Raw genomic sequence first — 17,832 nt, forward strand, 5'->3', positions numbered from 1 at the left:
AAACCACCCAGAGGCATATATATATATATATATACATACACATATACATATACACATACACAGTTGTGTTCAAAATAATAGCAGTGTGTTGAAAAAAGTGACTAAAGCTCAAAATCCTTCTAATAGCTTTTATTTCCATACACACAAATGCATTGGGAACACGACACATTCTATTCCAACTCAAAACATGAAGAAAAATATATCAAATTTGTGTTGTTCCTCTAAAAAAATTTAAGAAAAGTGAATATTAGACTGTTCAAAAAAATAGCAGTGTTTGTATTCTTCTTTACAAACTCAAACAATCACTATATAAACTGAAAAATGTTTGAAGATTTTGCTTTCCTTTGAATCACTTAATGAATATTTGGTTGTATAAGCACTGTTTCTGAGAACTGCTGTACATCTGTGTTGCATGGAGTCACCCAACTTCTGGCACCTGTGAACAGGTATTCCAGCCCAGGATGATTGGACTACATTCCACAGTTCTTCTCTATTTCTTGGTTTTGCCTCAGAAACTGCATTTTTGATGTCACCCCACAAGTTTTCTATTGGATTAAGATCCGGGGATTGGGCTGGTCACTCCATAACGTCAATTTTGTTGATCTGGAACCAAGATGTTGCACGTTTACTGGTGTGTTTGGGGTCGTTGTCTTGTTGGAACACCCATTTCAAGGGCATTTCCTCTTCAGCATAAGGCAGCATGACCTCTTCAAGTATTCAAACTGATCTATGATCCCTGGCATGCGATAAATAGGCCCAACACTGTGGTATGAGAAACATCCCCATATCATGATGCTTGAGCAACCATGCTTCACTGTCTTCACAGTATACTGTGGCTTGATTTCAGTGTTTTGGAGTCGTCTGACAAACTGTCTCCGGCCACTAGACCCAAAAAGAACAATCTTACTTTCATCAGTCCACAAAATGTTGTGTCATTTCTCTTTAGGCCAGTCAATGTGCCCTTTGGCAAATTATAACCTCTTCAGCACGTCTTTTTTTCAACAGTGGGACTTTGCGGGGGCTTCTTGCAGATAGCTTGGCTTCACATAGGCGTCTTCTAATTGTAACAGTCCTCACAGGTAACTTTACACCTTATTTGATCTTCCTGGAGCTGATTGTTGGCTGAGTCCTTGCCATTTTGGCTATTCTTCTATCCATTCGAATGGTAATTTTTCTCTTTCTTCCACGTCTTTCAGGTTTTGGTTGCCATTTTAAAGCATTTGCGATCATTTTAGCTGAGCAGCCTATCATTTTCTGCACTTCTTTATATGTTTTCCCCTCTCCAATCAACTTTTTAATCAAGGTACGCTGTTCTTCTGAACAATGTCTGGAAAGACCCATTTTCCTCAGAATTTCAGAGAGAAATGCACTGTAACCAGCATGTACATTTGCTGCCTTCCTTCCTTAAATAAGGGCAATAATTGCCACCTGTTTTTCAAAGAATGAATGACCTCACTAATAGAGCTCCACACTGCTATTATTTTGAACATGCCCCTTTGCATTAGTGATTCAATTACACAGAATCAACAGCATGCATGTCATGACTGTTGGGTCTGTTGGATTTCTATTACTCTACTACACCTGATAGTAAATTATTTGCCATGTAGAAATATCATTTCTACCAAAACAGTGATTGATCAGGTTAGTGATGTCTGACTGCTATTATTTTGAACACAACTGTATATATATATATATATATATATATATATATAGACAGCTATTGCTGTCCTTGTGAAAAGTTGCCTGTTTATGTGTTGAATCCTTGGAGACACTGACCTAGGACAAGTATAGAAGAGCAAAGCTCCTAACATGCACACTTGTTTGGAATCTGATTTAGAAAGTACTCAAGACATTGCTCCAGCATGACGAGGGGGTTGTCGTTTATGTTGCCCCTAGCAGCATGGTATAAAAAAGACAATATATTCAAGGTATGTGACATAAGCTCTAAGCACTGCCGTGGCCTAATGTGTTTTTAGTAATCTTCAAGATTATTCTGTACAAAGCAGATGCTCTAAGAGTGACTGAATTCCCTCTACACAATCTCCTTTTCACATTGCCAAGACTCGGTTATGGCTCACAGTGTAACAGGATTTGTATCCACCCACAACATTGCTTAGGAGGTTTGTGACATACATTCCAAGCCAAAGCCATGCTGACGGCTGCCTTGGAGGCCTTGTTGTGACACGCTTAGCATCTTAAAATCAGCTCTATACAGTTATGTCTGAGACATTTTCAGCTGCCTCCTGAGAAGGAGTTGGCTTAAGGGTTGATAGCCCCTGAAGCCATGACACTTGGAAGCCTGCTGGAGATCCTGGTTCAGCTCCCAGTATCAGGACCTTGGACAAGTCACTTCTTCATCTTCCTGGGTCCCAGCTGCCTAATCCTAATGCTGGTTACACACAGCAGTTTGCAGGCAGTTTAAACCAATTTCAAGCAGATTTTGATTTAAGAAATGACCAACAGATTAAAACAACCTCCTTTTGCAACTTTTCGATCTGCTGTTGGTGGTAGGATGCCTTAAAAGGCACATATACCTTAACAAGGAACTACCCTGTATTTGTTCCATTGTGTTCTGTTAAACAATTAAAAGTGCTTTACAGTATCTGTTCTGAGTGCAAAAAATACCTGTTAATCCAGGGAGTTTATAGCTTTCTGTACCCTAGCATCCCCATCCCTGCTGCACCGAAATCCCAACGTATGTTATCAGCCCTGCCCACTTCTTGAATTTAGATCCCACTTTAATCTGGTTATTTGAAAGCTGGGTTGAAATTCATTGTACCTTTCCACATAGGTGGCCTTCATTGTAACTTTTTTTTAGAGATTGTCTTTTTTATTTGTGACTGGTGTAGCTCCTTGGTGAGTCTACCTTCATTCATGTGCCTACTCTCTCCAAACATATAGGGGAACCATGATTGGATAAAAATATATATACCAGTATTCGTCATCTGTTCCTAATGCCGTACCTTGCTGGTCTAAATCAAGGCTTGACATTACTCACAAGGTATGTGACGTACCTTCTAAACCACAGCTACACTATGTTTTTCAGTCTCTTGTTGCTTGATACATTACAGATATGAGAATTTGATTTATACCCTTGTGAATGAAACATTTTTACCTGACTGCATGAGAAGTTGGCTTAAGGGTTCAGTCATCTGCCATGGCTTTACTTAAGACTCTACTTGGACTCTTGGTATCAGCACTTAATGACCCTGATGAAGTCCCTTTTTCCCCATTTGTCCAAACTTTCTCCTTATAGCTTGTAGGGCAATGTTTTTCAACCTTCTTACCTTGAAGGAACCCTTAAATTCATTTTAGCAGGGGTTCCCTGAGACCTGAAAGTTATTTTATCTACAGATCATTGTACATTAGTTTGATCAGAAAGTTTTTCAAAGTTTAAAGCAGTATTAAACCTAAAAGCAAACATTATATTACAGCTTACCAATACTTAGATGTGATGGCCACATTAGTTTTATTTTAAGCCTTTCTTTGCTTTATTTTCACCTAGTGATCTGGCCAGTAAGTCTGCTTTTCTTTAAAGAACAAGCTCTACTGCAGATGTAGTATTTAGAGAGATAAGACCAACTATTTACCACTGACAGAGGTGCTTACAGTGTTCAGATTTTCTTCCCAAAAGGAAAAAAACTGTTTGCTGTAACTGTTTACAAAGTATTAGCTGGAGTTTGGCTTCAGTTTGTGTATTTAAATCTGCTAATGTATACAATTCCCCTTTCTCCAAATGGACAATGCTGCTGTCCAAAAGGGGCCCCCTGTGCTCCTTCATCCAGAGTGGAGGTGCTCCAATACAGTAGCTGTGTTACTGGCCATATCACCAGGTGAAAACAGAGGGGAAAAAAAGTGTAAAAAAAAAAGAAGAAACCTAATGCAGCCGCCACATAAAAAAAATGATTGGTAAGTATTACATTTTGGTTTAATACTGCTTTGTATAAAAATAAATAACACTGTACCTAGAGTATTAGATACCCAGGAGGAATGGTTCTTTACACCCATCTGCTCTGCTCTATACAACATTTTCAGTAAAAATCCTGAAATGATTAAAAAAAATTATGACCAGGAAAAAAAAATGCCTACAATAATATGTGTTGTATCTCCTTACATATTAGTGTAGGCCATCCTCATCTTGGTCATTATTTCAAAAGTCCTCCATATACATTGGTAGTTAGTGTAGACATTACCCCTTCTATTGGATGTCTGGTAAAAATTGTCGCATTACATTGATGGCCAAAGTAGGCCACAGACTGGATCTACCAATGCTCACTGCTCAAACCCCTAGTACCCTCTGGAGGAACCATAGGGTTCCATGGAATCCTTGCTAAAAGTGGCAATTGCATAACAATGATCAGCTAAACCTATTACACAGCATCTTTACAGTAGACCTTTCCTCAAAGAAATACAGGGGCTTCCATTACTGACCTCCTTCTACAATGCTAGATTCCTGGCTATTATTCCGACCCAGCGGTTTAATACATTGAGTCACAGATTTATGCAGATCAGGTAGGTCAGAAGGTCTTCTCTGTACATCCTGGAGAAGATAATGACCTAAAGTGTTTAGGCAAGACAACCAGGCAACTAGCATTTTTAGGAGAGATCAGCTTCTATGTATTTAATAAGGTTTGCTAGCAGACAGGTGATAAGTTTTGTCAAAGACCTACAAAGTCTCTTCTACCAAAAAAAAACAAAACAAACTGTACCATCTAGTAATTTTTTTGTTTAGTTTATTTCTTCTTTGAAACAACTCCAGGCAGCAAAATGCCATGAAAGGAAATGTATAGTGGCTTTCTTTATTATAGTCAGGACTGAAAAACATTTAAAATTATTTTTTTAGTCACATAAATGAAACATTCTACATAATGTTGTTATGCAGTCTAGCTAGCAGATGAAGCTTTAGACCCCTTTTCATAGTTTTCGCTTGTCCACTTATCACCTGCTATGGAAAACTTGTATACAGAGCTTAGTAGCTAAAAGTAAAATTTGCAAACCCAAGAGGAGCACATATCTCTTATTGAACTGCGTCCTTTCACTGTGTGGGTAAGGCAAAGCATAGCTTCTGTTGTGCCATTTCATTATGAATCCAGTTATGCACTTGTAAAAAAAAAAAAAGAAATACATTTTAAGTCTTCAATATTATACCAAAACATATAAGAAGCTGAACGCTGATGTAATTCCTAACTTTTTTCCCCATCCACCTCTCTGCATTCCAACTCCTCCTGTTATAATGTCCATAGTATAAAATAGGAAAGGGCAGGTGTGCACAGCCAGGGACTCGGATCTCGGTTAAGGATGAACTACACCTTTAATACTCATTGTCAGCATTCCTACCTCTCTCACGTTCTGTCCTCTATTTACTAGCTTGTATTGAATAATTTACTAGTGTGACTAAGAACTGTACATTGTAACGTCCATTGAAGGAATCCTGTATGTACACTGCATTAAGCAAGCATTCCTATTTAATATTTTCATGGAACTTTTTCAGTGTTTCCACAGAGCTTGAGAAGAGAAGTCATTGAGGGAAGTATAGTCTATTTGTGGTGAGTACATACTCTGAGTTATTGCACCAATTACAGGAAAGAAATATTTTAGGGGATGTCTACATTTTTGTAACATGCTTATATTTTTGTATTAATACTTAATTCTGCAGCTCTTTGTCACAACACTGAGGCATGTCAGTGAGGGTTCACATACATTGTCACATGCGTTGATTTGCATTGAAACACACAGCAATGCATATCAACATGTTTGAGTCAGTGTAAATATATTGAAACAGGCAAAAGAAACATACTTAAAAGTGCCAAGATATAAATCCAGCCTTAAAGTGGTTGTAAACCTTACATATAGTCACTGGAGTGACTGGCCTCAGGGGATTCACAGAGATGAACCAAATCTTCCAACGTGTGTTGTAGCTGTCTATCTGCAACCATTTCTTCTGTAGATCGATCTGAAAACTCAGAGGAAAAGATTTGTTCTTAGATCCTGGAGCAGGGGAGGGGGATATCAAGTCTTCACAGAGCTGACACCTCTGAGCCCTGATTGGAGGGAGGGGATACCCCCCCCTCCCTTCAGCTGTGAATAGGACGCTGCCGCAGCTCCCTCCTTATTTCCCTTTTAGAGGAAAAGTACAGCCAAATCTGACTGTATTTTCCCTGTGAGTCACATGAGTGAAGTTTGTTCTGCACTTCTACGACCCATTTTCAGCGGGCTGAAGTCCACTGTTGGCTGATGTCACTCAGTCGGTCCAGGCTGGGGAAAGATACCAACTTTAAAGTCTGGATCCACCCAGATGTCTGGACCATCACCTGGCTCAGTCTCTAAGCAAGGCGCTCAGAGAGGCTGAGCCAGCCACTCCCCCCCCCCCCCCAGCCTAGCACTCCAGTGAGCACTGAAGGGCAGAGCACAAAGCGGTCTCTAACAGTTCCAGTTCTCTGCTTAATGCAGCAGGGAGAACTGAGTGATCAGTGGTGTCTGATCGCTTTGTTCTCACCCAGAGAGTCGGTGGGGGACAGCTGCAGCAGCGGATTGATGCTGCATCCACCTACAGAAAAAAACAAACATCTCTTTTAACTCTTGTGTTTAGAAAAGCTGCTAGAAGTGACTCATGCTGATAACAGAAGAACAAGGCAGTAGAGAGAAATGACACTCAGAACGTTGGAGAAAGACAAGTACACAGTATAGAAGGATGTGCATTTTTCATATCTGAGGTTTACAGCCACTTTAATGTATTTTTTCTTTTAAATACAAAGTACCTGAACCTGATTTGGTATTGGACTCAGGTACAGCTCAGACTGGGAGAGGGAGAAGCAGCACAAGAAGCTAATCAGCTGTTCTGCAGAGCTCATGTGCTTACAGGCAGGACCACTTGATAGGGGTAAATTCGGCCTGTACTGGGCCTAGGCCCCATCAGTTCAGCAGGAGGCCCAGAGACACAGAGGAGACTCATTAAATACCTTAGGGTGTATGTTCAGTAATTCCAAGGGCTGTGGCTCCCAGTGATTAAAGCAGAGTACACCAAAACCTTGGAAAAAAAGAAAAGATTTTCCCATGCAAGGTAAAAGGCATAATGTGCTATTATGCATCGCACACTAGTACATTATGAAAGACTTACCTTTAAACCAAGTCCTCCAGCGGTGCGCTGTCACCACTGCAGAGGTTTCCACCTTCACCCTGTCTTCCTTCCAGGTTCCTGGCTGTCACTCTCGCTAATGTGCGCGGGAGTCATGGCTGCAGCACGGAGCTCTGAAGCAATGGCACAGGTATGCCGCTCCTTCAGAGCACATGTGCCAGTGACGTCACCGTCTGCTACGCACTAGAATCATGATGTCACCATCTGCTACGCACTAGAATGATGACATCACCGGCTGCTACGCACTAGAATTATGACATCACCGGCTGCTACTCACTAGAACAGTGCATGTTTAGGAGATATGTATTTTACCAACAGGCAAGCTTGATTGTAAGCTTACTTGTGGATAAAAATATTTAAATAGAGTTTATGATCACTTTAACCACAAGCCTACAGGGCACTTATACCCCCTTCCTGCCCAGGCCAATTTCCAGCTTTCAGCACTGTCGCACTTTGAGTGACAATTGCGCAGTCATGCAACACTGTACCCATATGAAATTTTTATCATTTTATTTTTTGTGACAGATAGAGCTTTATTTTGGTGGTATTTAATCACCTCTGTGTTTTTGTTTTTTTTCCTAACCAAAAACCACTGAAAATTTTGAAAAAAAAATGTTTTTTCTTCGTTTTTGTTATAAAATTTTGTAAATAAGTGATTTTTCTCCTTCACTGATGTGCGCTAATGAGGCTGCAGTGATGGGCACTGATGGATAGTTCCCCAGGGACCCCACACTTCAGCAGCAGGGTCCAGGTACAGAGATGGGATTCATTTTCAGGTACAGGGGCAGTAATCCTCCATGCAGTGGTTCCTTACAATTAAATTAAATTCCGGCCTCTTCTTCTATATCAATAGACCAGAACTTTAATTTAATTCTGGGGAGCTGCAGCATGGAGGATTACTCTGATCCCAACATAAGGAACTAGCCCCCCCTCCTGTTGAACTGATGAGGCTCGGGGAGCTTTAATTGCTGGAAGTCATAGCTGGTGGGATTACTGTGCATGCAAAAGAAGGTATTTAAAGTCCCTTTTCTGCATGGAGTGGAGGGGCACTATTTATAAGGCTGGCCATAGATTCTACAATTTTCTTATACAATTTTCCTTTAGATTTACCAAAACCATATGAGGCCAAATCTAAACTTTTTCAATTTGTGTACATTCAGGCAGGACCTTGCACGGCATAGTTGAAGGTAAAATCTAAAGGAATTTGTATAAGAAAATTGTATAATGTATAGCCAGCTTAATTGTGGCCCTTCTTACAGGAAATCTGCTGATAGGAGAGAGCAGAGTGACAGAGAGATTGACTCATCAGTCTGCAGCTTCTCTTTTCACTGTCCAGTCACAGGATTAAGTGCCACATAATGTACATTCATGCAACACACCAGAGAGGACAGGTGTAAAAGTGACCTTAAAGTCATCTACTGCAAAGCAATGCAGCACCTGTGTAATAAATAAGGGTGTGCCTGCTTCTGTCCCTACCAATTCCACTTCTGCTTCATGACAGATTGTCTTTAAGCATGTGTCCAAGTACTCCATATCAATCAGCTTCACTCCAGTGACTTAAAAGTTTCCTTTTTAATCTTTTTTTTAATTGCCTTTTCATAGTTTTAGTCAGTTATGTATATAACAAAATCTACAGGAAGGTTATAAAATGGAATTGCAAAAGGATACACATACAGCAAATAGCGCCATAATAGTCACATGACAACAAAAGACAAAATAATATTTGTATCAGTTGGCACGGGTACAGCACCGCTGAACTATCTATATTCCTTCAGCAGGAGCCACTGACTGGAAATGCATAAGAGTGTAAGTAGGTATTAAGATCTATTACAGTAAAACTATCATTTAAAAAAAAAAAAAAATTAAAAGCGCATAAAATAAAAAAGTCATATATACAAACTTCTGTACACGATCATGAAACAGGAAGTGACAGATTTTAGCAATGCCACCATCATTTTATCGATTTGGGTTGGCCGTCTTTGTAAGTTGCTCCCTTAGTATTATACTACATAAATTAGTATCCACAACTTCAGTAGCTGACAAAGTCTTTTTCTTTTTATAAAAGTACATTTTGTTAAATCTAAGTGACTTTTCTTGTATATAGGATGATTGCACAAAGGAAAAATTAAAACACTGTGTCCCAAATGAGGAAAAATCAGCGCCATACATCTGGAACAAGGTGGGTGCTTTACTACATGATGCCGGATTCCATGGAAGGATTCCTTCTTGTCGTCTTTGGAGGGGGTGGCGGTGGTGTTTTGGTGGGCAGCGGAGGTGGTAAGTGCTGAAATATATAAATGTATATTATTAGATCATTGAAATAACATCTGAAAGATGCGATCAGGCCAACTGTAGAAAGTTCTTAGTGAGGCCATAGTATATCATGTGATATTTTACCTTGGAGAGACCCTGGCCCCAAACCATTAGCATCACCCCATATGATTACGTCTGCATTCATTGTATTTACATAGTTAGACATCCAGTTCAACCCACATAGAAAAAAAAAGTAAGGCATGCTATTTACCTGTAAAAATCCTCCCTTGTTTAGACATCCATTTAGGCATGCACTCATTTACAAACTGCAGAGTAAATGCACTGCATTTCAGGTGTTGTTAGCATTGCATTGACACCAGCTGCAGATTGCAAATGCAGTTTAGGAAATGCGCACGGAGCATGAGTGTCCAGCACCACATTCTGGTGTGAAGTGGCTCTTAAAGCCTAACAGCCACCAAACATTTCTTCCCTCAGACTTGGATAGAGTGGTGAGGGGGTAGAACCACTGCCAGCTGTCTGTATCCCCACTAGCGAGATTCACCATATTTGCGCTGATCACCATTTTCACTGGGAATGAAAGCGAGGGTAATTCTAATATATTGAGCTGCCACCAGAAGTGGAATAGGAGGGAAATCTTCTAATGGGGAGCCTTACTCCTGTGACAAATGTCTAAGGAGGATTTCCTCCACACTGGAAAGATATCCTTTCATTTTCTGTTGAGTTTACAGAGCAGAGAGCGAAGGAAACTTCCCCTATCATATTCCCTTTACTGTATGTATGTTGTGTGGATTCTCCCTCTAATGACAATCTGTATTTCATTACAATTACTCATCTTTCCCGATCACCTGCTGGTAAAATAACATCTCAGCCACACGTAATTCTCAGTCTTTGTAAGCAGAAACACAGCACACATCTAAATTAAGCACATATAGCTGCCTATGGTCCTATAAAATTACAAACTATAATATAGGCACAGGGTGATTGTGACATTAGCACACATTAGGGTGCTTTCATACTGCTCCATATGTGTTTCTGATGAGTTTCCAGTGCATTTTCTGGGTGCCTGACGCCCACCAAGCACCTGTGAAACATAGACATGTGACTAAAAAAACACACTAAAGATGCAACCGTCATTTTGTTTTTTTACACGTTATGCCTTTCATTTCAGTGGAGAGCTGTGTTTTTGGTGGGGTTTTGAAAAGCACACGCAGGACTTTTTAAAATGCACCATACCAACAGAACAGTGGTGTGAAGAATGCCATAGGATTTAAAGGGAAATGTAAAAGTAAAAATGCAGCAAAATTGACGCATCAGCGTGAAAGCAGCCTAAATGAGCTTATAATTGCAACTCCTCTGAAAGACTTTGTTTTGGACAGAACGGGAAAGGGATAGATCCTTCTCCTGTGTTCTAGGTAATGCACACTATCCATGTTGCAGTGCCATTTATATTGAGTGGCACCCCGACGCATGTGCATTTCAGAGCATCCCAATGCACAGATGTGAACCATCTTGTGTGCTTGCTTTTGTGTAACATTATTATTATACAGGATTTATATAGCGCCAACAGTTCGCGCAGCGCTGTACAACATGAAGGAAGACATTACAGTTACAATACAATTTGGTACAAGATGAAACAGAGGGCCCTGCTCGTCAGAGCTTACAATCTAGTAACATATGAGAAGTTATCTTTGGTTGAACTTACCTGACAGTCTAATTACTTACATTTTTACCACCAAAGCTTGAGGTAAGCTCTTGTCACATGGACGCCTCCATTCTGTATTAGAAAGGTAATCCACTGACTGATCCTGTACTTGGGGATCAGAATAGAAATTGATGACACATATGGAGGGAGAGTTACTAAAACTGGAGCACTCAGAATCTGGTGCAGCTGTGCATGGTAGCCAATCACCTTCTAACCTCAGCTTGTTCAGTTACGTTTTGGCAATAAAACTGGAAGCTGATTGGAAAGTGCAAAATCTGATGCAGCTCTGCATAGAAACCAGTTTTAGTAAATCAACCCCCATAATGTGATAACCATGCAAACGAATGTGGGTCTGGGGAGGTCGGCATACATGGACCTCGGCACAAACTTATTGAGCTCGGTCTGGCAAACCTGAATGGGCTTGGATGTAAACAGACACTTACCACCTTGGATCCGGCTGCCCAAAGGCATAGATTGCAGTCTGCTTTTGGTCCATGTAATCACGGGTCAGAAACAGACTGATGGAATGTCCATGTGAATGGGTCCTTATTACTACCTCTGAAGACATAGTGGGTGTGATGTGAAGAATGGATGCCATGTAGTGTTATTAAAACATGAGCCAGAATCGTGACTGGCAGGATTGGATGGATTGGATTCAGCTTGTACTAGTAAAGATCCAGCAATTTATATTATTATTAAGCAGTTCTTTACAGAAAGAAAATACTCCCTGGTATTAACTCCTGGAAGAAATCAATAAGTGCAGTAAAAAGACCTTTACTGGTACAGTGTTTCACATCCAGTGTTACTGCCAATGAATAAAACATGAAGAAAGACAGAATAAGGCGATAGCAGCTTTCATCCACATGTTTCCATCACATCTGTTTATGTGAAAGAAGTATTGTGGAGGATCCCCTATAGACATGTCTTCATGGGAACTGGTCTGTTCTGACCATCTTCTTCATAGAAATCCTATAACCAGCTCTGCAAGTCCTCCATCTGCAAACACACAGTTATTAAAGGGACCCTGTTACCACAATATACAAACCCAGCTAATCAGGAGGCACTGAGCACCTACTGAAGCTCCTTGGGTGATGTCAATATGTTGTGTCATGTTTCAGTAGTCAGATCTGCACCACTAAGCCACCCCTAACATTTCCAGTTGTGTTAGGGGTTTTCTCTGTACAGCGCTCAGGATGAACCCCCCTTCCTTACTGAAAGCATCCAGGGCTCAGACAGCTGCATGGGAAGCCTTGCACAACGTGCAGGAACAATCAGAGACAACCGTCCAAGAAGTGCAGATCTGATTACTAAAAATCAGAAAGAACATATTGGTACCAAACAATGAGCTTCAGTAAATGTTCAATGCCTACTATGCTGATGGTCACCTTAAAAGGTAAGTACACCCAAAACTGATCATTCACCCATCCTTAGACAGTGGGTGACATTAAGCATCCATATATCTCTGGAGTTACTTTTTTAGTCTCACGTTTCCTGCTGCATTCTGTATAGTAACCTAAAGATCCAACAGATAACATGAGGCAAGCTCATCATAGTTGTTACAGGGGACAACTGGCCAAAAAACATGAAACAATAAAATCACATTCTACCAGTTAGACTAGTAAACTGGTATCCAGTCATTGCTGGCCTCCTACAAATGTTAGTTGCCTGGCTCTCTTGCTGCAGTGCTCTCAGAGTAAACATGTAATAGGTGAAGCCAATAAACCCAATTTCCAAACTTATTCGGTAACAATGATATAGTAGTAAGGATACTGGGATCAGTATGACAACCAGAAAGCTAGTCTTTGTCAGAAGGGGGTTGGTAAGGGCAGCAAAGATATTTATTTCAACATGGGTATCATTTATGAGAAGACTGGTGACATTTTTGGCACTGTTTAATCTAAGACTACCTAAAGATTGCAACAATCTGGTCACTGTACCACCACAGACAGCCAGGTTCTGGTAATCATGACCACCATATGGGGCAGGGGGTATACTGATGCTACATAGTATGTTTTACAGGATGCTCCCCCCCCACTTCCAGACATTTCTCATTTGCTCCCAATTCTTTCCAAAAAACATGTATCCCTGATATAGGCCAACAGTGTGCTGCCAGACTGTACAGATAAATGTTACTTTTTTTTTTTCAAAGAATTAAGAACGGTCTAGTCTGTGCTAGGTCGACTGATGGGGGAGGTGGGTTGTGTGTCCAGATGGCTAATATTTGCTAATACAGAACAGGCAGGTAAGGCCACATTTCCTACTCAAGGGGGGCTGTAGTCTTTTATAATGTTATTGAACTATACATGAAAGAGACCAGTTAAGTGTAGAAGTGCAGATTTTTTTTTTAACCTTTGATCAAGTGGAAAAGACTTAGAACCTCTGTAATGTTTCAGTTTTCTTCCTGTTCCAGGGTGGTCACCCACACAGAAAGCTCTCTTTGGGGAGAAATATACAACAAAAAAAAAGTTTTCCTTTTCTAATAGAGTGGGGAAGGGTTTTACTACTACCTACATCACCTTCAATGATTTCCTCACTTCCTACCCCACAGACAGTGGTCGCCGTTGTAGGAAGCGAGAAGAAATTTTCTGAAATAGGGAACATAACCCTTCCAAAAGATTCAAAATTATAAAAATATTTATTATTTATCTCTCCTTTGAAAACTGAGATGAGCTGCGCTAGTGACTATTGCGGCTTATCTCCACTGTACAGTGGTTTACGTAGCTGTGATGAGGAGTGGAGATGCTAGTCTACACTTCCCATTGCAGTGACCAGTGCATGAAATACAAATGAAAGCAGCTAACTGGATTTCCTCTCTGCTTCCCTACCTTAAAGGTGGTAATAGCAGAGAGAAGAGAGAGAGAGAGTCGCAATGTCATGAAAAAGGGGATAGATGAATTCTACTTCCTCTGCTCAGAAGCCCCTGTAGAAGTTAGGGCAGGTTTTATATATAACAGAAGTTGTGTTCCTGCCTGGTTTACAATTCATATTTTATTGATATATCTATCTATGGAGGAGCAGTATAACCTCTATTCAACAATAGCATTGACAATCCATCAAGAGGGTAGTGTTAGATAGAATTAAGTCTAACTCCAGCTAACACCTTTTAAGCAGTTACAGCAACTCTTTTGGGGAGGGGGGGATAAAGGCTTTTCCTGTATGGATAAAAGCTGATCATTGTAAGCACCCACTGTCATTTTTAAGTTTGCCCATAGTTCCACTTCCATATTAGATGCAACAGGTCACTTTACCTTCATGGTATCCCCTGATTGTCTTTAACTATTCCCAATTAACTCTGTCCTCCCCCTGCCTTTTCTGGATTCACACTAGTGAGATTTCAGATTTGACTTGATTCGCATGACAATGGGAATCACATTTTGTTTTCAATGGTTCACATCAATGCAGCAAAGTATGACACTGGAAAAGGGTCTAGTACCACTTTGGTGAAATTCCAGTGTGATTTTGGGCCCATAGCCTTCAGTGGAAATGCACCAAAAACACATGTACATGAAATTTGATGCGATTTTAGTGTTCTTCCCCTCTCACAGCCAATATGCTCATCTTAGGACAAAAACACAGAGGCATGAAAATCACATCCAAGTTGCACTACATAATCACACTAGTCTTCTAATTTATCAAAACAAAATAGTGTTCATATAAAATGTTTTTCTTTGTTGTATATCAGGGGACACAGTGCAGGCTATTCATGACTGTGTGGGTTATATGCCACCTATAGGTGAATGAACACTGGCCAACCAATCAGAGAGAAAGTCCTCCATTATATAACCCCTCCTACACAGGAAGTACTTCAGTTTTTGTAGCAAGCAATTAATTTCTAGAAAGAGGGGAGGGACCTCTGTGTCCCATGATGTACTCCAAGAAATGGATTTTACAGGTAAGTATGGAGAAAATAATCCAATTGTTGTCATTATTTATTTAGATCTTTTCATGCAGTGTTAGAAAAATGTAAACGTCTGTTTTATTTGGAAATAACTTTAGGGCACTTTGTATCAGAAATATACTCAGCATAATGCTTGATTTAAAGTGATCACTTGTTAAACTAGAAAATCCATTACCTTTTACCTGTAAAATGTGTAGAAATAACACTTGACAATAAGGCTCTATGCACACATTGGAAAAAATGCTGGTAACAGAGTTTTAGTAGTGTTCAGGAGCATGTGTTTTATTGATGTTTGTTCAGTATATGTAGAGGAAAAAAAAAAACTGTTAGGAGCATTTTATCTGCTGGAAAAACTTTTTTTTTCTGCTCCTAGACGCTGAAGCTCAAAAAATTTTAATACATAGGATAACACTATTGAGCTTCTAGGAGCAGAAAAAAAAATGCTAATGTCAGCTCTTAGGAGCTTACAGTGTGCATGGAGCCTCAGTGTCAAATGAAAACCATGTATGTGTGGTAATATGAACCCCATGTGTATCTTAAATAACAAAATGACTGCTGAATTAATATGTGTAATGCCAACAGACGCGCACTTTGTACTCCAATTCTCGTATATTCTCCTTTTATCCGATTGTGTTGTATGCCTCATTGCCTGTGAGGAAATCGATCTAATGACGAAACACGTCAGTGGGATGTGACGGCGGAACCAGAAGTGCTACAGCGGCCATTTTGAGTATTGGGAAAATCAAGCTGCTTGTATTCCAAACACATGTAAGTGCAATTTTGATAATATTAAACTGGATTTTAGGCAATGTTGCACTTTGGGAGTGTGTTTATTTTACATGGTCACTGAGAATTTGTGAAGAAGTGAGGAGGCGATTGGGCACGTTAACATTTGACTGTGTAAAGGCTATTTACAAGATATGCAGGGTAAGGTGCAGGACTGAAGGGGAAGGGATCGAACACATTCAATGTACCTTGACACACTGGTGGTGGACAAAGAACGGTTACACGTGGTGTGGATTTGGTTCACGGTTAACAGTGAAATGCACATTTTTCACCTGTAGAGGGTAAGAGTATTTAGGGGAGGAGTGGCACTCATTTTGTTTGTTGCACTTTTATTGCACAGTGTTGCATATGCAATTCCTGAGTATAAGAAATACCACACTATATTAGTTTCCTTTTATATTGGAGCTTTGGATCAGCACATTGGAAGATCACAGGAGAAAGAGATTTGTATGACATACAACACATTCTGATAAAAGGAGATCACGATGGGAATATAAGAGGATTGGAGTACGAAGTGGTGTGCTTCTGTTGGCATAACAATGACTTTTTACCCAGGGGGGTATTGGACTGAGAGCTGCACTTTCGCTTGTGTAATTAATATTCTTGTGGCGCGTTTTACTATTATAATGCTGCATTAATATGTCTAATGTGGACATGCAAATAGCTCTGGCTAATGACAAGTCCTCCATAGTCACAGTCTTGCCTTTTCTGAGGGGAGGGGGGGTCTAGTGATCCTTTAAGTCAGGATGTCGCAGACTGGTCAATAAGTAAAGACGTGTCATTTTACATTCACTGACTTTTGAGGAAGTTCGGAAAGTTTTGACAAGTTGCAGCCTCTGCATTGCCCTCCCAGTAGATGCATATTTGGTGTCTTGTTTCTTCCAGAAGCCCTTTCCCTTCTCAGATGTGGTGAGTCTGCCAGTTCACATTAGAGCCTGTTCTAAGCAGATTCACTGACTCGCACACACCTCGGGGGAGATGGGAACCTTATGTAAAAGGCACATCTGCAGCACAGCAACAATCTGTCCTGCCCGCCTCCCTCTAGTAGTCTGATGCTTGCGTCGAGTAAAATGGACATACAAGCTCTAAGTACAAGGCCTGTGTGCAACACTTTCACTGCAGCTTCCCTGAAAATTCTGCATGATATGGAATTATCACACAGAGCTCCAGCCCAATTACAGAGCAAGATCCAGTAATAAAATGAGAGGTTATAGATCCCTAAATACAATCAATGAATGCAGCTCACACATAGAATAGAGAAGCCTGCTACTGTATTATCTAGTGTGTGCAAGTGTGATGTGCTGGGTCTTCTGTGATCAAACAGATCCGATTCAATGTGTACAGCTGACTAGCTGTGGTGGGGCTGCTCTCACAACACTAGATACCCTAGGGTGGGGGCCTAGAAAAAGTCCAAAGCAAAATAAAGAGAAGAGTGTGGTACTCTAAATGTTCTTTTGGACAAGCAGCTGGTAAAAGAAAAAAGAAAAAGGCGACTGAACTACAGTTTTACCACCCCCCTGAGTCATAGTAAATACAGTCAGACAAGGCTGGACACATATGCCACAATGCTTTGCAGCTGCAGTATTTTTAACGCAGGGTGCAGAGTTTCACAAGTGGCATTGCCTGTCAAACTCACCCACTGGGTTTAATGGCTTCACGACCACCCTATAGCAGAACTACTGCTACAGGGCGGCAGGGCTATGTAAAATCACGTAGAAAAAAGTAATTTTGCATTTCCAGGTAGGGGGCGCACACCACCCTACCCGCACCGCCATTGGCAGCTATCACTGTCGATCACCATGTCCCGGCTGGAGATTCCCCACCAGCATCCAGCGATCGCTGAGGTACACTGACAGGAGAGACGTCTGTATGTAAACAAAACAGATCTCTCCCCTGTCAGCACCAACATTGCTGCTTTGTATTGCTCTGCATAGCAGAGCAATACAAAGCAGCATGCTTACATAGTAAACCACACACACAGCACAAAATGTGACACACAGCACACAGTTAACCCTTTGATCACCCCCGATGTTAACC

The 17,832-nt window shown here is 40.6% G+C and overlaps 1 protein-coding gene across 2 annotated transcripts in view; it reads right to left on the bottom strand.

Moving 5' to 3' along the window:
• Nucleotides 1-4,716: 4,716 nt before the first annotated feature.
• DOCK1 (dedicator of cytokinesis 1) overlaps nucleotides 4,717-17,832 on the bottom strand; it is a 536,657-nt gene continuing 523,541 nt past the window's right edge. For both annotated transcript variants that reach the window (XM_089669568.1, XM_089669578.1), the window contains exon 52: nucleotides 4,717-9,419. In XM_089669568.1, the coding sequence (XP_089525694.1) occupies nucleotides 9,327-9,419 (93 nt within the window). In that variant the 3' untranslated portion in view covers nucleotides 4,717-9,326. The remainder of the gene's footprint in view (nucleotides 9,420-17,832) is intronic.

This window comes from Staurois parvus, unplaced genomic scaffold (assembly GCF_062004578.1).
Source record: "Staurois parvus isolate SC_StPar_1 unplaced genomic scaffold, SC_StPar_1.0 ptg000009l, whole genome shotgun sequence".
NCBI lineage: Eukaryota > Metazoa > Chordata > Amphibia > Anura > Ranidae > Staurois > Staurois parvus.